Source organism: Culex quinquefasciatus, chromosome 1 (assembly GCF_015732765.1).
Source record: "Culex quinquefasciatus strain JHB chromosome 1, VPISU_Cqui_1.0_pri_paternal, whole genome shotgun sequence".
NCBI classification, from domain to species: domain Eukaryota; kingdom Metazoa; phylum Arthropoda; class Insecta; order Diptera; family Culicidae; genus Culex; species Culex quinquefasciatus.
Genome location: NC_051861.1, coordinates 112,044,684 through 112,072,443, shown reverse-complemented (window position 1 = coordinate 112,072,443; position 27,760 = coordinate 112,044,684). Strand labels below are relative to the sequence as shown.

Here is a 27,760-nt window from a genome sequence, read left to right as displayed (position 1 = left end):
ATTCATCAAAGCAATCTCGAGCAAAATTCTCTCCCTCTCTCTCTCTCTTGTTTTGTTTATGGCACTTGAAGCAATAACTGGCGGTGATAAACATTGATAACACGCGCGCTGCATTTCAAATACCTTTTGAGAGTGTACAGTAGAGGCCGCCATTTGTCGGAATCAAAGAGTCCTTTGACAGTTTTTGGGTTATCAATTTGTTCGTGTTTGAAGTTTCGGGCCGAGACTCTGATCAAGGGCTACCGAACGGAAGGGGAAATGTCACTTTCATGGTCTACTCTGATTTCAGTACTTTTCTTTTGAGGAAATTTAAGAAAATTACTGAGTTATTTCCACCAATTAGCCCATTTATTTACATTCCAAGCTAAGAAATAAGTAAACAAACACGCTCTCTCTCGCCAAACATTAGCTCACACACAGTTGGTGATGTAATTCAACGGCTGACTGCCGTTCGCCGCCGATTACAGTCGGGGAGCCATTCGTTTGCCGTTGCCACCATCAACAACCCTTGCGTGGTCCACGGAGCGCATGCGCGCCCTGGCCACTCTCCCTCTCTCTCTCTCTCGGGCAGGTGGTCGGTCAATCGGTCGACAGCGAAACCAGAGACCAGAGTCGCGGTCGTTCCGTCGCGGGAACCAGCAGCTGACAGTTCTCTCCGGGTTCTGAGGGAAGAGTGGAAGAAGAAGAAAAAAAAAGAGTGTGCAAAAATCGGACCAGAGGTTACTACGGTGAACGTCGGAAAAAGTTTGATCCCGCCGGAAGTGGGCTCGGTTCCGGGTGATTATCGCTGTCAGCGTCGAGTTTGGGTCCAGAGTAGGCCATGGAGTGCCCCTAGAGCTGTCAAAAGGAGGAGGAGAATCGCTGCAATTTGGTCGTCCGAAAAGGAGAAGAACCTGGAAAGGGGGTGGAGGAGGGTTGAAAATTGATCGACAAGTCGACACTGGGCACCCGATTAACAAAAAAACAGTAACAATGTCGTCACTGGAGCACGACAGCAACGCTCCGGTGGATCCACGGGTGCAGGTAAGTTGACACTTTGGAGTTGACATTTTGCACTGAGATTTTCCAAAGGGGGTGCGTGGTGTGGGGTTTGAGCGCTGTCAACAATTTTAGGGCCTGCTTGGATTGCGCGATGTACGTACGTACACAGCTAGACATGGCGAAGAGATGGAGCAATTTTGATTGCTTTTAACCCAAAGAGAGAGACTGAAAAAAAAACAAAATTGCAATGTTATTTTCGCCATCGTCCCGAGGGGTTTTGCGGGCAGGGATGCCAGATACACAGATTTGTCTGTGTTTCACAGACTTTTGAGCTTGTGTCAGACATATTTTGAGGTGCACAGACTTATAAAAAACTTCATTAAATTAATATTTTGTAATCTTTTTTGTTGAAACTTATTTCGTTTGACTTCAAATGCTTAAAAACGCAATTTTTTATGGATTTCAATGACCGTGAATTGATATATTTGAATTTTAGACAAATGCACAGACATACACAGACTTTTTTACAGACACTTTGAAAAACCAAGTGGCATCCCTGTTTGCGGGGGTGGAAAAAACAGTAAATTGAACTCGCTGACAGCGGTATCGACTAGGACACGGTGTGTGTGTTTTTTGTGGACATTGCATACATTCGGGGGAGGGGTGGGAATTCGGCATGATGATTGGAAAATCGGTGGGAAATGTGGGTAGAGCTGGAAAATTACTTTTTTTTTGCAGGTTTGCAGAGGTAGAGTGGTGTTGAAGTTTGGAGGTGTTTGCGTAATGTGATACTGGCGTTTATCGCCGGGAGGTGATCTAATTAGGCTTGTTATCGCGGTGGTATATGGAGAATTCAGGAGTTTATTGGTTTGGATTTCATTTGAGCAAGTTATAAAAAAACAGAAAATATTGAAGAATGAAACAGTTCAATGTTTGAAAAATTAACCATGTTTAAAATGTTCCCAATTCGATTGAATTTTTGCTTGATCAAATGTTTAGAAGGTCCTTTTCTGCTAAGAACAACACGTTTGTCGTTTGAGATGGTTTCAATTCAAAAACGTTCGAATTAGCGAACATTAGAATTAACGAATTGGCTATGCAATAAAAAAGAATTAGTTCGGAACGAGGTTTAAAATCATTAATTATTTTCTATAATACGTTTAAATCAAATTATGTTTGAATAAACTGTTAAAAGAAAGGGGGCATAAAAAAATCGACCGGTTTTTGTAAATTTTATTGTAAAGTAATATATATTCAAATATTGTTTTTCAAAATGTTATATTCTTTCTAACATAAATTCATCCATTCTTTTAAACAAGGGCAGTTCTTTAAATAAATTTAGACAATATTTGTTCAACTTTTAAAGTAATGAATCTTCGAACATATACAGCAATTCCATTTGAAAAGAGCCTAAACCAAAAAAAAAGTTCTCCGATCGGGCTCAAAATTTTTCTGGGGGTTCCTTGGCCAAAATAATTAGACCCGTATTTTTTTGTTTGGCCATTAGGGTGGCCTACATCGTGCTAGGGTGGTTCAAAAATGGCAATTTTCGTCATTTTCGCAAAAACCACTTTTTCTAAAATCATATCTCCGCGCCATTTCATCCGATTTTAGCTGTCTTAGACGCAAAGAAAGGTGATGAGTTTGGCTATTTGGGAAAAATAGTAAAGTTCCAAAAATCTAGCTTAACTATTGAAAAGTCGTATGAAAACTTAAAATGGCGTTTTGACCGTGTCTGGACCAAAGAGCCTATGTCTGAAAATATTTTATCGGATTCCTCGGAAAATTTCACATAACATATCAAAAATTGGCGATGTCGAACCGTACGTTTTGGAGATACGATTTTTGAAAATAAAAACGTTTTTCGACGCGCCACGCGCAAAACGGAAAATGACGAAATCGGCAAAAATCAACTTTTTCACTAAAACTGCGATAACTTTAAAATTTCAGCGATGACCTATACATGTCTGGGTACCAAAATTTTCGTAATTGAGAGACGCAACTTTTGGTACCATAACATCTATAGGTCATCGCTGAAATTTTAAAGTTATCGCAGTTTTAGTGGAAAAGTTGATTTTTGCCGATTTCGTCATTTTCCGTTTTTGCGCGTGGCGCGTCGAAAACGCAGTTTTTTCAAAATCATATCTCGAAACGTACGGTTCGACATCGCCAATTTTGATATGTTATGTGAAATTTTCCGAGGAATCCGATAAAAATATTTTCAGACATAGGCTCTTTGGTCCAGACACGGTCAAAACGCCATTTTAAGTTTTCATACGACTTTTCAATAGTTAAGCTAGATTTTTGGAACTTTACTATTTTTCCCAAATAGCCAAACTCATCACCTTTCTTTGCGTCTAAGACAGCTAAAATCGGATGAAATGGCGCGAGATATGATTTTAGAAAAAGTGGTTTTTGCGAAAATGACGAAAATTGCCATTTTTTGAACCACCCTAGCACGATGTAGGCCACCCTAATGGCCAAACAAAAAAATACGGGTCTAATTATTTTGGCCAAGGAACCCCCAGAAAAATTTTTGAGCCCGATCGGAGAACTTTTTTTTGGTTTAGGCTCTTTTCAAATGGAATTGCTGTATATTTAAGAATTAAGTTTTCTTCAATGCGATGTTATTTTTGTTGGGTTTTGTGTGTGTGTTTTTTATTATTTGAAATCTGATAGTTAACAGTTGAATAGTTACATAAAAAATAGTCTGCTTTAAACGAGGTTTTAAAGTTATTTATCATTCCAAACAAACTTATTATTCTTCCAGTCCGATAAAAACATTATTTAAATTTTAAAGTCTTAGGTATGAGTGGATCATATCTTACTGCATCTAAAGGGGGAGGAAAGAATACGTGGACATACCTATAGGTGAATGAGTGTGGCAGAGAAGAGAGTGTTGCGTAAGGCGAAGGCAGGCCAGCCAAGAGAGAAGTTGAGAATGTGTGCGTGAGTAAACGAGAAATAAATCAGTCGTGTGTTTTGCTTGGGCATGAAAGGACGCGTCTTTTTACTTGAATCCGAAATATTGATAAATCGGGTGAAAGTCACAAAAATACCGTACCAAAAGCTCCGAATTTTTGCTGTGTTGATGGTGTTTCCACGTTTTCAAAAATAATATCTTCGAAACAGTTGAACCAATTTAAGCTTAAGAAACGGTATAAGTTGGGCTTTTAAGTAAAACTACTATGAAATTTAAAAAAAAAAACTGGAAATAATAACATAATAATATACGTATAGCAACAAGCTTAATGTTCAGTTATTTTATTGAAATAAATTTGGTTTGCTTCAAATGTTTTTGTGAGCTTTTTTCACTCTTTAAAACTAGATCCGATCTTTAAATAGTATCCAATCCATGATAAATAGTCTGACTTATATGATAAGGCCATTGCTAATTTTATTTCAAGTTTTTTCCCCAAAAAATATGAGGGCAAAAAATGCAGACTGAAATAAAAATTTGCATTACTGTAATTATGTACAAGGCAATGGTTTGAAAATTGAAATTCATTTTTTTGCCTTTCTCCCCTTACTGAGGAAAGCCTATAAAATCACTTGAAAAATGAACTTCTTAACTCGACATTCTAGACCCACCTTTACGTATACTTATCGACTCGGAATCAAATGCTAATCAAATTACTGTGCGTTTTGATTGTGATCGTGAAAATCGCTAGTAGCTTTTCAGAACTAAATCGGATCGCTTTGCACTCTTCGACAAAATTGCAGAGCGTTAAATTACACATTAAAATCGCACAATTGACGAAATTTCGACAAAATTAACACCATCTGATGGGAAAAAAACGATTATTTTGTATTTTTCCAAATAATAATACAAACTTCAACATTTAACAGCGACCTCTAAACCTTAACTGATTTGGCAGAAATTTAAAATTTTTAATTTGTCAAACTAATATATTTTAACCATATTTGTAAGAACAGCTACCATAATTGAGTCCTAAAATGAAGCTTAGATTGCTGATATTATTGTTTACAGCGATAAAGCTTATTTTTCTGAGTACAATGACACTTTGTACGACCACAAAGAGTTTAAAATGGATTTTTAAATCAATTTTGAAAAGTTAACCTCGCGGTCCTTCTTGACAGAAAAGCTCCTACTTGACAGCTCGTTCCAAGGGGACCATAGTTGATCCATCGCAAAAATGTTGTCTTGTCAAAAAAAAATGTTGTATCAAAATGAAAAAAAGTGATCAGAAATGGTTTTTAATCGTGTTTTTTTACCGTTGTGTGTGTGTGTGTGTGTGCAACCAACCAAACGGGACCACGCGGCCGCTTCTTACAAATTGAGTTGTTTCCATGTATTTTTAGATCTACATTCTATACATGCAAATAACTCGCATAGGCATTTGGAAGGTGTTAGCTCTGCCGAGCTTCGGTGACCCATTTCTACGCTGGCTAGCCGAGCGCGAGGTACTTCAGCTTTGTCGACAAGCCCCGCCCTGAAGAACGTTTGCACCAATCGGATTCAAACGTTATTTAGAACTTCCGAACCCTTGTCAAATGGACAAGGACCCAGCGCGTATATAGTTGATGGTGGTAACAGTATTCCTAATTCCAATCTTAGCTCACCAAGTCGCGATGGCCTAGTGGTTAGCATTTTGCTTACCAATTCAAAGGACGGGGATCGAACCCCGACTCGAGCGACTTTGATTTTTCGTTCATGTTCAGAATTTCAAGATTTATATATCCTATACTTTCTCGTTGGGAGCAGATGGGAATCGAACCCAGGACCATTCGCTTACAAAGCGAACACCGTAACCAGTCAGCAACGACCGCTCCCTTTAATCGTGTTTTTTTTTACCGTTGTACATAAAAATTTGACTTAGGGCTTTAGTACCCAAATTGGGTCCTAAAATTAAACTTAAATTTGTGATATTATTGTTCACAACGATAAAGCTTATTTTTCTGAGTACAATTAGCCTTTTTAGGACTGCAAAGAATTTTAAATGGATATTTAAATCAATTTAAAAAAAAACTTCGTACCCCTTTTTGACAGAAAAGTTCCTACTTGACAGCTCGTTCCAAGGGGACCATAGTTGATCCATCAATAGAATGTTGTCTTGCCAATTTATTTTTTTGCAATAAAATTTAATAAAAAGTGATCAGAAATGGGTTTTATTCGTATTTTTTACCATTGAACATTAAAATTTACATAGGGCTTTAGGACCCTATTGTATGGAGTCTTGTATGAAAGAACCAATGATGCAAAATTACTCTTTTGGTCATAATTTTGTAATTTATTAGTTAGTCTTTGATATTTTTTATCAGAAAATTTCACTTATGGTTAGACTGGATCGAAGATATCGGCTTTTAGAATTTGGTGCTATTTGAGTAAGCAAAACAATATTTTTTTTTGCTTTTTTTTGTAGTTAGAGGTCCAATCTTCAAAGCTACAAACTTAAAAAACAAACAAAATTCTTAAAAATTTAATTTTAGGTTGGATTACCTCAAAAACGATGAACTTAATCAAACTTTCTTTAAGGTACTTTTTGTATGTATTCAAATCTAAGCATACATTTAAAACCAATTTAAAAAAATTTGGACAGTTTTTAAAGGGGTGTGGGACATTTCGCCGAATATAAAAAAAGAAAAAAAGAAAAAGAATAAAAAATGTACTAAAAAAGGGTTTGAGAATACTTCTGTGAGTATTTTCATTCTTTCAAACATGAATCGTTCTTTTTCAAATTCGGCGAAATGTCCATTCGGCGAAACGTACCAGACCCTTTTTAAAGTGTATTTCTAAATTATATATATTTTTTTCACAATTTTGAAAACACTGCAAATATTTTTTGCCCTTGCCCTCTTAAAATATTATCAAAATATTATTATTTAAAAAATATTATTGCTCAAATAGTTTTTTTTTTTGTTAGAATGTGATTTTTTTTGTTTGGAATATTTTTTTTCCAATTTTCTCTAATCCATACTTACAACTTTGCCGAAGACGCCAAATACATCAGAATTCCCCGTCACAAGATACAGATTCTAAAATATTTAGATACCACAAAGTAAACAACAATCATGGTAAAATTAAATCTAAAAAGGGGTACATCTTTTATGTCAGAAAAAAACGTTAATTTAACCTCTAATAATGTGTAAATTTACATCTGGCAAACGCTGGAAAAAATATCTGTAATCCCAAAAAAATATCAAACCAGCGAATTTGTATGGAACCTGGTAAGGACGAAACAATGAGCAAAATGGCTTCTTTGATCAAAGTTAAGAGTAAATAAAAAACTAACTTAATCCACCTATGTGGTTGGAGCCTTCCTCACAACAATGGCTGTACACAAGTTTCATCTATTTTTTTATATCCGGCTTCCAAAAAGTACATCGATATCACTTAAGTGGTCATATCTCGAGACAGGGTTGCCAGATCTTCAATGTTTTGGACTCGTTGGAAAGTTCTTTTGATAACCTAACCAACGATGGGTCGGATGATGGACCCGGACATAGTTTACATACATTTAAGTGAGATCCGGCTTCAAAAAAGTACATAAATATCCCTTAAGTGGTCATAACTCGTGACAGGGTTGCCAGATCTTCAATGTTGTGGATTCGTTGGAAAGGTCTCTTGATTACCTAACCAACGATGGGTCGGATGATGGACCCGGACATAGTTTACATACAGTTAAGTGAGATCCAAATATATGTGAAAACACATTTTTATACATAACTTTTGAACTACTTATCGAAACTTCAATCTGTATAAAACTCGATCTATGGGACCCTAAGCCAAGTCGAATGCAACAAGTTCGGGTCAAATCGGTTCAGCCAGTGCCGAGAAACATGAGCTAGTTTGTTGGTCACATACATACATACACACACACATACACACACACATACACACACACATACACACAGACATTTGTTCAGTTTTCGATTCTGAGTCGATATGTATACATGAAGGTGGGTCTACGACGTTTTTATACGAAGTTCATTTTTAGAGCAGGATTATAGCCTTACCTCAGTGAGGAAGGCAAAAAAGTACAAAGAAATACATTGAGTTTTCTCGGAATTCGCAAAATAAATCAAGAAGTCAAGAAAAAAATTCATTGAAAGCAGACAAATATTAAAGACATTTTAAAACAAATGTTTTATTTGATTAAAAATTGTAAAATTAACATTGCAGAGCAAAAAACCTAACCATTTTTAATAGGTTTTCCATGTTTTGAGTTGAAATAAACAAAAAATTCAAACAAACAAAGAGATTTGAGCAAGATTTTGGGACTCAGTCGGATTTTGACAAAATTTACTCAGTCAACAACAAATAAAAACAAAGTTAAGCTGGTCTGTATGGAAACTACTTTACATTTCTTTTTAAATATCACCAATTGGGTCCTAAAATTAAGCCTAAATTTGGGATATTATTGTTCACCACGATAAAGCATATTTTTCTGAGTACCATCATCTGGGGCGAATCGGGACACATGGGGCGAATTAGGACAGCAGTTTTAGCAATGTTGCAGCCTGATAGTTTGCTTTTTTGAAGTGGTTTCAGTTCGACCAGATTCACAGCAACAATATGTGTTCATTCATTCCCAAATTTGAAGCTTTTAAGTGCTCTAAAACGTGCTGTCCCTAGTCAGACCGATTCGCCCCAGTTGACGGTTCAATGACCCTTTGTGTGGATTTTTAAATCAATTTTGAAAAATTAACTCCGCGGCTCTTCTTGACAGAAAAGGTCCTACTTGACAGCTCGTTCCACAAGGGGACCATAGTTGATCCATCGAAAAAATGTTGTCTTGTCAATCATTATTCTTGCATAAAAATGAAAAAAAGTGATCAGAAATGGTTTTTAATCGTGTTTTTTACCGTTGTACATAAAAATTTATATAGGGCTTTTGGACCCTATTTCAGGTCTCTCGATTGTACCAGCTCAGCAAATAATGCACACAACAAACCACTTGAGCTAATTGATTTCCCCTTTTTTATTAAAATTTCTGCGGCCTTCACCGCGCGTTGCGGTGTCATAAAACCGCGCACACTTCATTCTTCTACGTTCCAATGAACCATAAATTGACGCGTCCCCGTTCCCACATTTGCATACAGAATTTCACTGCCGCTCACACTCACGCACGGCTTCTGCTCCCTTTTAAATATAGAACCAGTGTTGTCATCAGCTGACTCTTCTTTTCTCTTTTTTTTTATTTTCAAGATCGAACTCGAAAAGCTCAACGAGGCCACAGACAACATCAACAAGTATGAACTTGATTTGGAGGTTAGTTGACCCTGCCACAAATGTTGCTGACATTAGCTAAAATATTTGTTGTTTTTTTTTTTCGTTTGCGATCGCAGGAAGCCAAGACCGACTTTCGCGAGCTGCTCAAGGAGAGCATCGAGAAGATCAAGGCGGTCGCAAAGAAGCTGGGCAACTCGATCGATTCTGCCAAACCGTACTACGAAGCAAGGCTGTACGCTTCGCAGGTGAGCAACTGTCACCACAGAAGCCTGCGACGAAACGTCAACAAACATTTGTTTTTTTTTTTTTTTTGACAGCTCACCAAGGAGACCCAGCAGTCGGCGCTAAACTACGACAAGGCCAAGTCGGTGCACGCGGCGGCCAAGGAGATGGTCTATCTGGCGGAGCAGGGCCTCGGCGAAAAGTCCACGCTGGACACGGCCTGCCAGGAGATGCTGACGCACGCGACGACCCGCGTCAACGAGAGCCAGAACGAGTGCACCGAGATGCGGAACGTGCTGCGGATCAGCGAGCTGAAGCTGGAGGTGGCCAACAACCGGGTGGCGAAGCTGCACTCGCAGCTGCGCGGCGCGATTCGCGCCTCCAGGTGAGTTTGGGACGTTTGACAGCGGCGCAAGGTGGGTGGGGTGAGAGAGGTGTGGTAGCTGTCAGGCGCAGGGTTGGAATTTGTTTTTTATCTTTATTGTTGTTGTTTTTTTGTTCGTTTGTAGTTTGGAAATTCGCAGAAACCTGCTAATCATGAGTTTTCTAGCTTATCAGAATCAGTTATTGTTTGCGTAAGTATTGTTTTGATAGTTTTGTTCTTTTGTATTGAGTCACGTGGGCTTTGACAGCAGTGTTGCCAACCGATTTTCTCTTTGTAGACCGTACTACGAGCTTCGGGCCAACTACAACGCCGTTCTGCTGGAGCAAAAGCAAAAAGTTCTGGACCTGGAGTCCAAGGTAGCGGAAGCCAAGATGAGCTACAACGAGGCGTTGACCAATCTGGAGAAGATTTCCGAGGAGATCCACCAACAGCGGAAAGCTCGCGCCAGCAGTATCGACGAGGACGCTTCCTCGTCGTCGTCCTCTACGAACCGGAACAATCCGGCCGGTGAGCTGGGACCGGCCACCCTCGCCGGAATGCACCTCCCGTTCAGCAAGTCCCCGTCGGCGGCGCGGATCGAGTGCAACGACGAGTACCTGGAGTTTCCGGCCAAGCTGGGCCTCAAGTCGAGCCCGATCAAGCAGAAGTACCTGGACAAGCTGGACTGTCCGCACCTGCTGAAGGACTTTGCGCGGAAAACCAGTCCGGGAGGCGAGAGCGACTCCGACAACAACTATCTGTTTTCGCCGAACCGGACCATTGACGACATTACGAACATGTCGTCGGAGGACATCGAGCAGTGGACGGAGATCCGGCTGTCGAACTCGAACAGCAGCAGTTCCGGGTACTCGCAGCACAACTCACTGGCGCTGGAGGAGGACGACGGGCGGAGCATGCCGGCGGGGATATCGGACACGACGGACACCGACACGGACGACAGCCATTCGGGGCCGAAGTGAGTATCGTTGCTACCAACTAATTTTCTACCAATGAATTTGAGTTATGTTGTTGATTGGTTACCAATCAATCCATGAGGCATTCTCGCTTTTGATTAGTTACCAACTTGCTACCAACAAATCCAAGTGGTTTTGCTGTCTTATCAATTGGTTACCAACATGATTCCTTACTAAAAATGAAAGTGGTAATTTTCGTCTTAAATTTTTACCTACTAAGCCTCTTGCCATCTTGCTACCAACAAATCTACGTAATCTTCTAGCGCTTTTCAGTTCGTTACCAACTAATCAAATAGGTCCTACGGATCCTATAGAATCGTTACCAACTAATCCAAGTAGACTTTCGCTCTTTTTGATTCATTATCAACTAATCCAAAGCGATTTCATGATATTCTTGACTGGCTACCAACAGCAACACTAGCGATTGTGCGTGCTTCTCAATTCGTTACCAAATAATTAAGCCATCTTTCTGGTCTTCTTGAAGTGGTCCCTTCCGTCTTTTTGACTCGTTATTAAATAACTCAAGTGATCTGTATGGGTTTGCTACCAACAAATTCTTGATTCGTTACCAATCAATTTGTTCTTTTTACCAACCTTACCAACAAAAAATCTGTAAAAAAAATTAAAAGAGAATTCCAGATTTATGAATTTTGAATCATGAAAATGCGAATAAACGTCACGGATTTTTGAACCTTGAGCTTTGGGCAAAAATTGTCCTGGAACCGTAAATAAAAAAAAAATCATGATATGGCAAGACTGAGTTTATCCGTAACCGTGAATAATGTTCACTGTTCATGTGTTGTGAACTAAGTTCATGATTTAATGAATACACATTCATGACTGTGACAAAATAAGTCAGCGTGAATAAAAATTCACGCTATCATAAATAATGATTATGATCACTAAATTTATGGATTCACGAAGAATTTGTATGAATTCATGATACCATAATTTTATTTATCTAATCAAGCATCGCATTAATGAAATAAACTTTCAAATATAAATAAATCCACGGAAGAAAATATCCAGGGAATCGTGAGCCAACCATGAGACAATATTATTATTGAACTGTGAACAGTGTTCATGAATTCTCCACAAAAATAATTAAATATGAAATATAATTTATGACTGGGCATGACTGATTACACTTGTAAACGTAAATAACTTTCATGATTTTCATGAATCTAAAGAATAAAATTTTCACGTTCAATAAAATGCACCGCGAATAAAAGAAGTTATAAACTGTTCATGAATTTTATTCACTGATTCATGAATTTTATTCACGAATTCATGAATTTTGTTCAATGGTTCATGAATTTTGTTCAATGGTTCATGAATTTTATTCACTGATTCAAGAGTTTTATTCACTAATTCATGAATTTCATCAGAGAATAAAATTCATGAATCAGTGAATAAAACTCATGAATCAGTGAACAAAATTCATGAATTGGTGATTCATAAATCAGAGAATAAAACTCATGAAACAGTTTATATATCCAGAGTATTTTTTAAAGGTCCTATAAGCTATTGTGTTTCATATGTTTATAGGACCTATTCAAAAAAAACTCTAGATGCTTTTATTCCCAGTAAATTTTATTCAACGAGATCATTTTATTCTTTAAATTATGATTTTTTTGATAGCAACATGAACATATATTTTATGAAAATCATAAAAGTTATTCACGTTTACAAGTTTAATCACAAGTGTGTCATGACCAGTAATACATCATATTTCATTAATTTTATTCACTGATTCATGAATTTTATTCACTAATTCATGAATTTTGTTCACTGAATCATAGTTTTTATTCATTGATTCATGAGTTTTATTCACTGATTCATGAATTCAATTCACTGATTCATGAATGTTTTTCACTGATTCATGAATATTGTTCACTGGTTCATGAATTTTATTCACTTGTTCAAGAATTTTATTCACTGATCCATGAATTTTAATCAATAATTCATGAATTTTATTCACGACTTAATGAAAATTAACCAGTTGAGTTTAGTTTGGTCTAATTTTGTTTAAACTAAACATCCAAAAAAATCTATGAAAAAAAAACTAGAAACAATGTTAAAAAAATATTCAAGAAACAACAAGAAATGTATGTTCAAGTTGTCATGAAGAATGTTGCAATTTAAAGAAGAAAATTTTCACGTTCAATAAAATGCACAGGGAATTAAAGCATTTATTAACTGTTCATGAGTTTTATTCACTGATTCATGAGTTTTATTAACTAGTTCATGAATTTCATCCGAGAATAAAATTCATTAAACAGTGAATCAGTGAATAAAATTAATAAATCAGTGAATAAAACTCATGAATCAGTGAAGAAAATTCATGAAGAAGTGAATTAAATTCATAAATTAAAGAATACAATTCATGAAACAGTTTATAAATGCTTTTATACCCAGTCAATTTTATTGAACGAGAACATTTTATTCTTTAAATTATGATTTTTTTTTGATGACAACATGAACATATATTTTATGAAAATCATGAAAGTTATTCACTTTTACAAGTTTAATCACAAGTGTGTCATGCCCAGTAATGAATCATATTTCATGAACTTTATTCACTGATTCATGAATTTTATTCACTAATTCATGAATTTTGTTCACTGAATCATGAATTCTTTTCATTGATTCATAAGTATTATTCATTGATTCATGAATTCAATTCACTGATTCATGAATTTTGTTCACTGGTTCATAAATTTGATTCACTGATTCATGAATTTTATTTAATTAATTTATTTAATGAATAATCATTGATTCATGAATTTTATTCACGACTTAATGAAAATTATTCAGTTGAGTTTAGTTTGGTCTGATTTTATTTTAAACTAAAATTGCAAAAAAAAAAACCATTGAAAAAAAAACAAAAAACCAGAAACAATTGTAAGTTCAAGCGTGACTGATTTGACTTGTTCACATGTAAACTTTCTTGGTTTTGACAAATTTTCACAAAATCGACAAAAAGACAAATACTTAAACAAAAAACAAAAAACAAAAAACAAAAATACAAAAATTATAAAATTACAAAATTAAAAATTACAAAAATTACAAAAATTACAAAAATTACAAAAATTACAAAAATTACAAAAATTACAAAAATTACAAAATTACAAAAATTACAAAAATTACAAAAATTACAAAAATTACAAAAATTACAAAAATTACAAAAATTACAAAAATTACAAAAATTACAAAAATTACAAAAATTACAAAAATTACAAAAATTACAAAAATTACAAAAATTACAAAAATTACAAAAAATACTAAAATTATCATGGTGTTTTATCTTTTCGGCGCATTCATACATGCTGTTGATAAGGGAAACACCACTAGATCGTCGAAGCCTATAATCAGTAGTGCTGAAAGGATATTACGGTTCTGTTCAGCAACGGAGGGGCAACCATGGGTGATCTCTCATGCTCATGCTCATGCTCATGCTCTAAAATTACTAAAATTACTAAAATTACTAAAATTACTAAAATTACTAAAATTACTAAAATTACAAAAATTACAAAAATTACAAAAATTACAAAAATTACAAAAATTACAAAAATTTCAAAAATTACAAAAATTACAAAAATTACAAAAATTACAAAAATTACAAAAATTACAAAAATTACAAAAATTACAAAAATTACAAAAATTACAAAAATTACAAAATTACAAAATTACAAAATTACAAAAATTACAAAAATTACAAAAATTACAAAAATTACAAAAATTACAAAAATTACAAAAATTACAAAAATTACAAAAATTACAAAAATTACAAAAATTACAAAAATTACAAAAATTACAAAAATTACTAAAATTACTAAAATTACTAAAATTACTAAAATTACTAAAATTACTAAAATTACTAAAATTACTAAAATTACTAAAATTACTAAAATTACTAAAATTACTAAAATTACTAAAATTACTAAAATTACAAAAACTACAAAAATTACAAAAATTACAAAAATTACAAATATTACAAATATTACAAAAATTACAAAAATTACAAAAATTACAAAAATTACAAAATTACAAAAATTACAAAATTACAAAAATTACAAAAATTACAAAAATTACAAAAATTACAAAAATTACAAAAATTACAAAAATTACAAAAATTACAAAAATTACAAAAATTACAAAAATAACAAAAATTACAAAAATTACAAAAATTACTAAAATTACAAAAATTACAAAAATTACAAAAATTACAAAAATTACAAAAATTTCAAAAATTACAAAAATTACAAAAATTACAAAAATTACAAAAATTACAAAAATTACAAAAATTACAAAAATTACAAAAATTACAAAAATTACAAAAATTACAAAAATTACAAAAATCACAAAAATTACAAAAATTACAAAAATTACAAAAATTACAAAAATTACAAAAATTACAAAAATTACAAAAATTACAAAAATTACAAAAATTACAAAAATTACAAAAATTACAAAAATTACAAAAATTACAAAAATTACAAAAATTACAAAAATTACAAAAATTACAAAAATTACAAAAATTACAAAAATTACAAAAATTACAAAAATTACAAAAATTACAAAAATTACAAAAATTACAAAAATTACAAAAATTACAAAAATTACAAAAATTACAAAAAAAAGAACGTTGCTTAATCCACCTTCAGGTGGTTGGTGCCTTCCTCACATTCATATGGTACATGCGCGTCGGTTGGGATGATTACGTAACGCAAAAAAAAACAATAAGTGCAATAATGGGAGCTTTCTTTATTACGTAACGCAGTTAGGGGGGGGGGGGGGAGGGTCAGCGTCTGTTAGGAAATGTTACGAAAACTGTGGGGGTGGGGGTGATGAAAAAATATATAGGAACGACCTTGTGTTACGCGTTACAAGGGGGTAGGTGGGATCGCTCATCTGTTACGATTTGTTACGAAGGGAAGAGGGTGGGGGGAGGTCAAAATCAAAAAATTTGCGTCATCCATAAAGTACGTACGCTCTTAGGGGGGGAGGGGGGGTTACCGAAGGTGTGACAAGATGTGACGAAGGGGGGGGGGGGATGCGAGATTGTGACGTCACGCTAGGTTTTTTTATGATTGCATAATATTAATTTGCAATGTACACAGTTAAATCAAATCCTCTTTTCTAAAATTTTTTGCTTACTAATATTTAGAAGCACCGTCATAAGGGGTGGCATTGGGTCTGGGGGTGAGATTGAGTCATACAATTTTCTGCATTTTTGTATGACCCAAACTCACCCCCCAGACCCAATGTCACCCCTGATGACGTATCAAATTATAATTTATTATATAGTCACTTTTTTCAGCTGGAACTTAAATATTTTGCAAATTCTTGCTTGATAAAAATTAATGCTTTTGAAAGCAGGGTGTTCATAAGAAAACTGCTATAAATGGTTTGAACTTATTAGATACAAAGCTGTGAAAAACTGTTTTTTATATCGGAATGTTTATTATAAAAAATTAATAATTAGAATAATTTACCTTATTTTTTCATATTGAAATTGCTAAAAATACCAAAATTATGAGAGTTTAAAAATATCAAAAATCCCATCGAAAACAAGGGGGGAGGTCTGGCAAAATGTGACGTACTTTTTGAGGGGGGGTTCAACCTTGTGTGACAAAGTGTGACATAGGGGGGAGAAGGGGGTTAATTTTGGCCGATTTTTGCATGACATACTTTATGGATGACGCCTTACGTAATAAAAGAACGCTCCCATTAATATCATGTGCGATGATTTAATATTAAATCAAAATTAACCAAATTTTAAGCGAATTTGATGCCTTTCACTTGACTGTGCAGCGAAGATGTCATCCACGCAATGTCATGTTGTCTACGGAGTTGTTACGAGAGAATTTTTCAAAATTCTGCACAAATTCAGCGAAAAAATGCATTAATCGATGGAAAAGGTTTGTAAAATGATGTTTTTATTACAATTCATGAACTAACGAGTACCTTTCAATTTCCATTTCTTAATCTAGGCGAGAAACACATTCTTCCAAATGGTCAAAGAAATCTGCGGCTTCTCAAAGGTTTATCGTTTCTGGATCCGGCTCGGAGAACCGTATTTTGCCTAACCAGCTGGATCAAAATGACATGGCCGAGTGGACGACTTGGGGCAATGAATTATGCTGCAGGGAATATCTTAACGGAAAAATGTGAAAGAGTGTTGGTTCTTATGACGATGCTGAACTGCGCCTAACACGGACCGTTTCCCGCTGTAACCGAGTTCCGGTTCTACTCCGGGTGAAGAATGTTCAGCCCGGATTGTTACGATTGAGCTGATTCTTCGAGAGTGCCAGCTTCAAGCTGCTAAATGAGCGTTGCAAGGATATCATTTGTATTGAAGATTCGTGATGGTTCCGAGGTGAAATTTGAAGTCGGAGCAATAAAATAATGTCGGTGAATGAAAAGGGCATTTCGAGAAGAAATGAAGTCTGAAAGAAATTGTTTTATTTTGTAAACAATAAAGTTTTAAAATAATTTTAACATTCTATTATTCTGAGTAAATCTGAATTCGGTTCAAAAAAACCAAACAACAAATACGTCAATATTTCATTAAATTCCTTTATTATCCAACTGACATGTCGCATGATGGACCCAGACATCGTTTTCTTCGAAATATCTGAGATCCGGCCTTCAAAAAGTGTATGAATAACACTTAAGTGCTAATATCTTTTGATAGGGTTGTCAGATCTCCGCTGTTTCATGCTTATTGGAAAGGTCTTTCAATTATCTAACTAACGACGGGTCGCATGATGGGCCCGGATAATCTTTTCATCGAAATAACTGAGATCCGGCCTCTAAAATGTGTATAAATAACACTAAAGTGCTCATAACACTTGACAGGGTTATCAGATCTTCAATGTTTTGGGCTCATTAGAAAGATCTTTCAATTGTCCAACTAACGACGGGTCGCATAATGGACCCGGACATCATTTTCATCGAAATATTTGAGATCCGGCCTCTAAAATGTGTACAAATGACACTTAAGTGCTCATAACTTTTGATAGGGTTATCAGATCTTCAATCTTGTGGGCTTGTTGGAAAGGTCTTTTGATTACCTATCCAACAATGGGTCGCATAATAGATCCGGACAACTTTTTCATAAAATATTTGAGATCCGGCCCCTGAAATGTGTACAAATGACACTTAAGTGCTTATAACTTTTGATAGGGTTATCAGATCTTTAATGTTTTGGGCTCATTAGAAAGGTCTTTCAAATACCTTTCTAAAAATGTATGATCAGACGGGTTTTCTTACAAAAACCACCCTTTTTACAATCTTTCAAACTTTAGCCAGAATCGTTTTTTTAGCATAACTTTTGAAATACTTAACAAAACTTTATAATATTAACTAGGGTCTTGTGGGACCCCAAGACGGATCGAATGAGACCAGAACGGTCCAAATCGGTTCAGCCAGTCCGGAGATAATCGAGTGCATATATTTCGGTGCACGGACTCACATCCAGACACACGCACAGACATTTGTTCAGAATTTGATTCTGAGTCGATAGGTATACATGAAGGTGGGTCTACGAGGTCGCATTAAGAAGTTCATTTTCCGAGTGATTTTAAAGCCTTTCCTCAGTAAGGTGAGGAAGGCAATAAAAAGACACTTTCGGTCTGTTCGATTCGATAACAAATAATTTTCTTGTCTTTTCAATTCGTTTCCAACTATTTTAAGTGAGTTTTAAGAGCATTTCAGTTCGTTACCAACTGATAGATTTGACCTGAAGGGGTTTTTAGAATCGTCACCAACTATACTAAGTAGTCTTCCCGGTTTTCTCAAACGTTACCAACTAACCATCCTAACTTACCTTAAATTTTGCCGTAGACAACAAAGTCAATCAGATATTCCTTCAAAAGATCTAAATTTTTGAATACAGCTACCAAAATTGTATGGAGACTTGTATGGGTGAACCAATGTCAAAATGACCCCAAAAAAATTGAAATTTTATTTTCTGCTTTTTGTTTGTTGTTGGCTTTCGAAGCTTTTCAATTAGTTACCAATGATTCTGTTGGTCTTGATTCGTTACCATCTTTTTTGAGTTGTTTTTTAGTGCTTTTGAATCGTTACCAACTAAACCAAATAGACCATTCGGAATTTCAATGCGTTACCAGCTGATCCAATTGTTCCTTTTATTCTTTTAGAATCGTTACCAATCCAAGTGGTCTTCCCGAGCTTTTCATTTTGTAACCAACTGATCCAATTAGTATTATTGATTCGTTTCCAACTTATACAATTGTTTTTTTCGAGGCATTTCAATACGTTACCAACAAATTTATAAGGTACTTCTAGTCTTTTTGAATCGTTACCAAGTGATCTAAGTGGTTACCAACTGTTTAAAGTAGCCTTTCCAGTCATGTAGATTCGTTAACCACTAATCCAATAGTTTCTTCTGGTCTTTCTGGACCGTTACCATTAAATCCGAGTCGTCATTTTGGTCTTTTTGAATCGTTACCATCTAAGAGGTGTTCCCGGTTTTCTCGATTCGTTACCAATTAACGCAACTAAGAATCAAAGAAGCGACTATTCAATCTAGTCTACCCGATCCGCTACCAACTAACCAACCTCCGGCTACCAACTAACTTCCGGCCTCTTCCAGGGTCAAAACCCGCATCATCAAGATGGAACTGTACGACGACAGCGCCAACCAGAACCTGCTGTCGAAGCGGACCGAGGGCATCACCGGGTGGCTGACGGGTCGCTCGATCGGCCGGTCCGCCTCCATCTCGGTGACCGGATGTGCCCCCACCAGCCTGAAAGAGGCCACCACCAGCGCCAACGCCAACGACGCCAGTGGCAGCAGCTCCGGCCGGCGCCAAAGTCTGGACATCATCATCGACACGGGGGATCGCGTCAAGGACGTGTTCACCCAGGGCATCCAGCGGATCGGGCGGACGCTGGAGCGCCGGAACAGCGAGTCGGAGGTGGCCCGCGACGGGGACGGCGGACCGGGGAGTGATTCCGGTGGCGGTGGGATTCCGGCACTCGGGAGTGATTTTTTTCTCTTCCAGCGCTCGTCGGATTCTGCACGGGATGGCCTCTCGGATGAGCAGGTGGAGAACCTACTTCTAGGCCAGGCCGACCTCTTTCAGAACGTGGTCAACATGTCGAAGTAGGCGGCGGGATTGGGCGAGCGTGCGCGAAAAAGAGAGGGGGGGAGGGGAGATTTTTTCTGTGATTAGAAGTGGAAGGGGGGCGGGGGCCATAAACAAAAACAAAACACACACACACAGATACTAATTATGAAAATGGTGCATTTCCGAGTGAGAAAAAAAAACTCCGGAGGCGCTGGAGTCTGCAGAAAATTATACACTTATTAAGCAATTAATCACCGTAGCGAAGGTAGCAGTATTTTAAACAGTTAGGTTAAGAAGGTAAACAACAACAAAAGAAAAAAAGTTGTTGACAGCGTGCGGAGAGAACTGACGCGAACGGCGGCCATTTTGTTTTCGCTTCTCGGTGATTGCAGCGCCACTCGGTGGTGGGAAATTGAACGCATATCACGCAAACAACCAAAATTTGCGACAAATCTCCCCGATATGATAGAGAATTTTTCGATGGCGTCTTCTTAAACTTTCTGGGACATTTTACGAAAGGGGGCAAGTTCTCTCCGCGAAAACTCTTGTTGTTAGCGGCTTAAAACAAAAATACTCTTGTGGAGGAAAGAGGCTTTAACTAAAAAACAAACGCAATTGATCGTGCTAATGATCGGACTAGATTTCAATGAAAAAAATAACTTAACGCTAAACAAACTGTACTATTATATGCTAAACAAAGACACAAACACACACACATCAAACAACCTATTAAGTAATAACCGGAAAAGTAAAGCAATTTTAGCTGTCAAAGCATTCCACGTCGTGGAGCAAGAAAGCAAAACAAAAAAAAAAAACGGTGGAAGAAATAGAAACGTGGTTTAATTTGTTGTTTTCGGTGTCTCCTAACAAATACTCTATGAACCACAACAAAAGAACAGACAAACAGACGTCACTTTTCAGAAAAATGTCGAGCAACTGTCACATTCAAATTTACCGTTAAATTTCTGGTTGATGAATTTCCAAAAAAAACGGCGTCTATTTGTTTGTGACAAAAGAAATAAATTCTATCGAAATGAAAAAGAAAATACAAATTGAGTGGAACAATTACGCGGAAAACGTGTGTAGTAGAAATTGAAGAATAAATCAAAACTATCCTTAACCATGTGGATGATGAGTTCATCAAGGAAAATGCGTTTTGATTGCTAATTGAGAAATTCTTCCAAACAAGAAACAAGAAAAAAAACTAATAACAAATAACCAAAAACTAAAAACTGAAAGTTAAAAACTAAAAACTAAAAACTAAAAACTAAAAACTAAAAACTAAAAACTAAAAACTAAAAACTAAAAACTAAAAACTAAAAACTAAACACTAAAAACTAAAAACTAAAAACTAAAAACTAAAAACTAAAAACTAAAAACTAAAAACTAAAAACTAAAAACTAAAAACTAAAAACTAAAAACTAAAAACTAAAAACTAAAAACTAAAAACTAAAAACTAAAAACTAAAACTAAAAACTAAAAACTAAAAACTAAAAACTAAAAACTAAAACTAAAAACTAAAAACTAAAAACTAAAAACTAAAAACTAAAAACTAAAAACTAAAAACTAAAACTAAAAACTAAAAACTAAAAACTAAAAACTAAAAACTAAAAACTAAAACTAAAAACTAAAAACTAAAAACTAAAAACTAAAAACTAAAAACTAAAAACTAAAAACTAAAACTAAAAACTAAAAACTAAAACTAAAAACTAAAACTAAAACTTAAAACTTAAAACTTAAAACTTAAAACTTAAAACTTAAAACTTAAAACTTAAAACTTAAAACTTAAAACTTAAAACTTAAAACTTAAAACTTAAAACTTAAAACTTAAAACTTAAAACTTAAAACTTAAAACTTAAACTTAAAACTTAAAACTTAAAACTTAAAACTTAAAACTTAAAACTTAAAACTTAAAACTTAAAACTTAAAACTTAAAACTTAAAACTTAAAACTTAAAACTTAAAACTTAAAACTTAAAACTTAAAACTTAAAACTTAAGACTTAAAACTTAAAACTTAAAACTTAAAACTTAAAACTAAAACTTAAAACTTAAAACTTAAAACTTAAAACTTAAAACTTAAAACTTAAAACTTAAAACTTAAAACTTAAAACTTAAAACTTAAAACTTAAAACTTAAAACTTAAAACTTAAAACTTAAAACTTAAAACTTAAACTTAAAACTTAAAACTTAAAACTTAAAACTTAAAACTTAAAACTTAAAACTTAAAACTTAAAACTTAAGACTTAAAACTTAAAACTTAAAACTTAAGACTTAAGACTTAAAACTTAAAACTTAAAACTTAAAACTTAAAACTTAAAACTTAAAACTTAAAACTTAAAACTTAAAACTTAAAACTTAAAACTTAAAACTTAAAACTTAAAACTTAAAACTTAAAACTTAAAACTTAAACTTAAAACTTAAAACTTAAAACTTAAAACTTAAAACTTAAAACTTAAAACTTAAAACTTAAAACTTAAAACTTAAAACTTAAAACTTAAAACTTAAAACTTAAACTTAAACTTTAAACTTAAACTTTAAACTTTAAACTTAAACTTTAAACTTTAAACTTTAAACTAAACTTTAAACTTTAAACTTTAAACTTTAAACTTTAAACTTTAAACTTTAAACTTAAAACTTTAAACTTTAAACTTTAAACTTTAAACTTTAAACTTTAAACTTTAAACTTTAAACTTTAAACTTTAAACTTTAAACTTTAAACTTTAAACTTTAAACTTTAAACTTTAAACTTTAAACTTTAAACTTTAAACTTTAAACTTTAAACTTTAAACTTTAAACTTTAAACTTTAAACTTTAAACTTTAAACTTTGGGCTTTAAACTAAACTTTAAACTTTAAACTTTAAACTTTAAACTAAACTTTAAACTTTAAACTTTGGGCTTTAAACTTTAAACTTTAAACTTTAAACTTTAAACTTTAAACTTTAAACTTTGGGCTTTAAACTTTAAACTTTAAACTTTAAACTTTAAACTTTAAACTTTAAACTTTAAACTTTAAACTTTAAACTTTAAACTTAAACTTTAAACTTTAAACTTTAAACTTTAAACTTTAAACTTTTAAAACTTTTAACTTTAACTTTTAACTTTTAACTTTTAACTTTTAACTTTAACTTTAACTTTTTTAACTTTTAACTTTAACTTTTAACTTTAACTTAACTTTTAACTTTAACTTTAACTTTTAACTTTTAACTTTTAACTTTAACTTTTAACTTTAACTTTTAACTTTAACTTTTAACTTTTAACTTTAACTTTTAACTTAACTTTAACTTTTAACAACAACTTTAACTTTTAACTTTTAACTTTTAACTTTAACTAACTTTAACTTTTAACAACTTTTAACTTTTAACTTTTAACTTTTAACAACTTTTAACTTTTAACTTTAACTTTTAACTTTAACTTTTAACTTTTAACTTTTAACTTTAACTTTAACTTTTAACTTTTAACTTTTAACTTTTAACTTTTAACTTTAACTTTAACTTTTAACAACTTTAACTTTTAACTTTTAACTTTTAACTTTTAACTTTTAACTTTTAACAACTTTTAACTTTTAACTTTTAACTTTAACACAACTTTTAACTTTTAACTTTTAACTTTTAACTTTTAACTTTTAACTTTTAACTTTTAACTTTTAACTTTTAACTTTTAACTTTTAACTTAACTTTTAACTTTAACTTTAACTTTTAACTTTTAACTTTTAACTTTAACTTTAACTTTTAACTTTTAACTTTTAACTTTTAACTTTTAACTTTTAACTTTTAACTTTTAACTTTTAACTTTTAACTTTTAACTTTTAACTTTTAACTTTTAACTTTAACTTTTAACTTTTAACTTTTAACTTTTAACTTTTAACTTTTAACTTTTAACTTTTAACTTTTAACTTTTAACTTTTAACTTTTAACTTTTAACTTTTAACTTTTAACTTTTAACTTTTAACTTTTAACTTTTAACTTTTAACTTTTAACTTTTAACTTTTAACTTTTAACTTTTAACTTTTAACTTTTAACTTTTAACTTTAACTTTTAACTTTTAACTTTTAACTTTTAACTTTAAACTTTTAACTTTTAACTTTTAACTTTTAACTTTTAACTTTTAACTTTTAACTTTTAACTTTTAACTTTTAACTTTTAACTTTTAACTTTTAACTTTTAACTTTTAACTTTTAACTTTTAACTTTTAACTTAAAACTTAAAACTTAAAACTTAAAACTTAAAACTTAAAACTTAAAACTTAAAACTTAAAACTTAAAACTTAAAACTTAAAACTTAAAACTTAAAACTTAAAACTGAAAATAAAAAAATGTTTTTTTTGTCCTTTTGGTCTTTTTTGTCTTTTTTGTCTTTTTTGTCTTTTTTGTCTTTTTTGTCTTTTTTGTCTTTTTTGTCTTTTTTGTCTTTTTTGTCTTTTTTGTCTTTTTTGTCTTTTTTGTCTTTTTTGTCTTTTTTGTCTTTTTTGTCTTTTTTGTCTTTTTTGTCTTTTTTGTCTTTTTTGTCTTTTTTGTCTTTTTTGTCTTTTTTGTCTTTTTTGTCTTTTTTGTCTTTTTTGTCTTTTTTGTATTTTTGTTGCTGGTTTTTATTTCGTTTTCGGTCCATAAATATTATTTTGCTTGATATTACAATATTTTTTTTTCCTTTAAAAAAACTTTTCACAAAATGACCCCATCTCAATCTTTCCGTGCCGCTGTCAAGCATCGTCCAAACGACAACGCTACCATTTTTGCTGCAGGGGGCGAGCCACTTGCAACGTTTTGACAGCTCGCCCAGCTGGTAAACAAAACTCAAGGGGAATGCCACCTCAACCTGCACCACACTCCGCTGCGCACTTGTTCAACCCCCCGATTGGTTTGTTTATTTGCGTTCCGCTCTCACTCTCTCAAATAATTTCGCTCTCACATTCCTGCTCTCTCTCTCTCGTGCTCAAAAAGTTTTCAGATTCTTTCCCCGTCGTAATTTTCCCAATCCGATGCGGTCAGTCTACGGAGAGAACTCGACCCGAGAACACGAAACGCGCGCGCGATCGTCGCAAACTGTCAAACTACTGTCACTGGGAGAGCATTAAAGTGTGTAGTCCTGTGTAATCGGTGCGTGTGTGTGTTGGTGTCTCTGTAACGTAACCCTTTTTTCTCCTTTGCTGAAGTGATTTAAGGAATCCGCAGGATTTGTGGGGAAAAATTGACGAAGAAGAAAAGTGATAACACAATCGGTGAAAATAGTTTGTGAGATCTAGTGGGCCGCGACGAGCTGTCACTTGCGGTAATGGTCATTGATGTTTATGGTTTTTTTCTTCTTCGGGGAAGATCCAAGCAGGCAGGGGAGCAAGCATTCACAGTTGACCCACCCCTCGGTTGTTATCAATCAAAAAATGATTGAAAGTTTTTTCAAAGTGCATCTAAACGTCAAACTGACAGCTATTGCGGTGGAAATCGCGACAAACGCTCAATTAACGCGAGGAATCTCATTGATTCTTCGGCAGCAGGACGACGGCTTCCATGTTCTTTTTCCGTCTTGGTCGCGAATCTCGCGCATACACACACGCGCGATAAAGACGCAAGGGAGAAGGAGAAGGAAGAAGACGTCAAAGAGTGAAACGAAAGCAAAACCTGAAAAGAGTGTGGATTGTTTACAAGCAAAAACAGAGTTGAGAGAATGGGTGAAACTCGACAAAAAAGACGAAACAAAACATGAAATCCATAAATCTCATAAATAATCCAATTTTGTGTTTGGCCCTTCGACGCCCAAGGGCGTAAACAGCGCCCCCAAACGTCATTATCGACTTAGGCCCTCCACCACGCCGTAGCCTTCTTCGATCGGGAAGACTCTTCTTGCTGAAGAGCCTACTTCCTCTTGGACGGAGGTTTGGTTTTTGAATCAAAACGCACGTACACATACCCTTACAAATGTCAAAATGCGAGCGGCGCTCGCTCTCGCTCTCCGCAAACGCCCATCTCAGTGTAAATTCTCTCTCTCATGTTTCAAATTAAAAACTTCTTGCCGATGTTGTTCTTTGGACGAAAAGAAAACATCATCCAGCTCGTCTTCCGTGAAGAACTTTTGAAATAACACTTGAATAGGACGTAATCTTGGATGAAAACAAACAGCTCATCTCGCTCACCCCTAATGTAAACATTTACTAGGATGAGCTGTCAAAAGTTACGCCTTTTTGAAAAGTAACCCTAATACTTTGCGGTGTTCAACCGTAGTAGGCGGAATGGCGTTTCGGTCAGCGTGACTAGGAAGAAGAGCGAGAGCAAGAAGAAGAAAGTTGTATGTCATCGTCCCAGGTTACTATGATCGGCGGATTTGCGGTAAAGGTGATTCGTAATGGTTAGCTATTTTTGGGTCTGGCGAGGGCCGGAATTGGTCAGGCGTCGGATTTGTGCAGGAGATTACGGGGGTGGTGCCGAAGGAATACTTTATTGGGAGACTGTAAGAAATGTGCCGGAATCGACACAAAGGTCGATACTTTGGACGTAGAAAGTTGCCAAATAGTTTGACTTAAATCGATTTTAAAAACATAAATTTAGGAATTTATTAAACTTTTAAAATTTTAGAATTTTAAATAGTTTACAGTTTTTGAATTTTAGTAAGTTTCTAATTTAAGAACTTTAACAATTTTAGATTTTCATACATTTTGGAAAGTTTTTAATTTTTGAAGTATATAATTTTTTTTCTAAAATTTTAGAATTTCTGAATTTAGACATTTTCAAATTTTCGAATTTTTATTTTTTTTTTTATTTTGGAATTTAAGAATTTAAAAACCTTAGAATTTGAAATATAAATCTAAAACTTAAAATAAAGCATTTCCGAATTTAAGAATTTTCGAGTTTGGAATTTAACAACTTAAATATTTTAGAATCTTTAAATTTTAAACGATAGAAATTGAGAATATTAGGATTTTATAATTTGAGAACTTAAAAATTTTAGATTTTTAAAATTTAAGAATTTTGAAATTTTAGAATTTTTAAGTTTTAGAATTTTAGTATCTAAGAATTTTAGAAATTTTAGCACTTTAGGATTGCCTAAAGTGCTAAAATTTCTAAAATTCTTAGATACTAAAATTCTCAAACTTAAAAATTCTAAAATTTTAAAATTCTTAAATTTTTTTAGCAATTTTGGCAATTTTAGCATTTTTTGCATTTTTGCAATTTTAGCAATTTTAGCAATTCTAGCAATTTAAGCAATTTAAGCAATTTTAGCAATTTAAAGCAATTTTTGAAATTTTTGCAATTTTTGCAATTTTTGCAATTTTAACAATTTTAACAATTTTAGCAATTTTAGAAATCTTAGCAATTTCAACAATTTTAGCAATTTTAGAACTTTTAGCAATCTTGGCAATTTTAGCAGTTTTAGCAATTCTAGCAATTTAAGCAATTTTAGCAGTTTTAACAATTTAAGCAATTTAAGCAATTCAAACAATTTTAGCAATTTTAGCAATTTAAAGCAATTTTAGAAATTTTAGCAGTTTCAACAATTTTAGCAATTTTAGAACTTTTAGCAATCTAGGCAATTTTAGCAATTCTAGCAATTCAAGCAATTTAGGCAATTTTAGTAATTATAACAATTTTAGAAATTTTAGCAATTTTAGAAATTTCAACAAATTTAGCAATTTTAGATTTTTTGCAATCTTGGCAATTTTAGCAATTTTAGCAATTCTAGCAATTTGAGCAATTAAGGCAATTTTAGCAATTTAAAGCAATTTTAGAATTTTTTGCAATTTTTGCAATTTTAACAATTTTAACCATTTTAGCAATTTTAGAAATTTTAGCAATTTTAACAATTTTAGCAATTTTAGAAATTTTAGCAATTTCAACAAATTTAGCAATTTTAGAATTTTTGCATTCTTTGCAATTTTAGCAATTCTAGCAATTTGAGCAATTTAAGCAATTTTAGCAATTTAAAGCAATTTTCGAT

The 27,760-nt window shown here is 33.4% G+C and overlaps 2 protein-coding genes across 7 annotated transcripts in view; both read left to right on the top strand.

The window, feature by feature from the left end:
• The first annotated feature begins 417 nt into the window (after positions 1–417).
• LOC6053144 lies at positions 418–20,986 on the top strand. 2 transcript variants are annotated; one of them, XM_038266895.1, is made up of 7 exons: positions 418–1,023; positions 9,152–9,214; positions 9,292–9,420; positions 9,493–9,782; positions 9,907–9,972; positions 10,060–10,737; positions 19,359–20,986. In XM_038266895.1, exons 1-7 carry the CDS (start codon positions 973–975, stop codon positions 19,873–19,875), a joined length of 1,794 nt encoding a protein of 597 aa, XP_038122823.1. In that variant the 5' UTR covers positions 418–972; the 3' UTR covers positions 19,876–20,986. The 2 variants fall into 2 exon arrangements, with proteins under 2 accessions (XP_038122823.1, XP_001869284.2); XM_001869249.2 differs by lacking the exon at positions 9,907–9,972 and having other exon boundaries at positions 422–1,023.
• Positions 20,987–24,829: 3,843 nt separating this feature from the next.
• Positions 24,830–27,760, top strand: part of LOC6050933 (Ca(2+)/calmodulin-responsive adenylate cyclase) — an 88,055-nt gene continuing 85,124 nt past the window's right edge. For 4 of the 5 annotated variants that reach the window (XM_038249747.1, XM_038249746.1, XM_038249745.1 and 1 more), the window contains exon 1: positions 24,835–25,102. The gene's annotated coding sequence lies outside the window, so the exon portion shown is untranslated. Of the gene's footprint in view, positions 25,103–27,760 lie in introns of all 5 variants that reach the window. The other variant, XM_038249744.1, reaches the window with a different exon arrangement.

Excerpts from the sequence above, each read along its gene's own strand:
- LOC6053144 (XM_038266895.1), top strand. The coding sequence starts at position 973 with ATGTCGTCACTGGAGCACGACAGCAACGCTCCGGTGGATCCACGGGTG. Across the intron at positions 1,024-9,151 it reads CGGTGGATCCACGGGTGCAG|ATCGAACTCGAAAAGCTCAA; the intron begins GTAAGTTGACAC and ends TTTATTTTCAAG. Across the intron at positions 9,973-10,059 it reads CAGAATCAGTTATTGTTTGC|ACCGTACTACGAGCTTCGGG; the intron begins GTAAGTATTGTT and ends TTCTCTTTGTAG.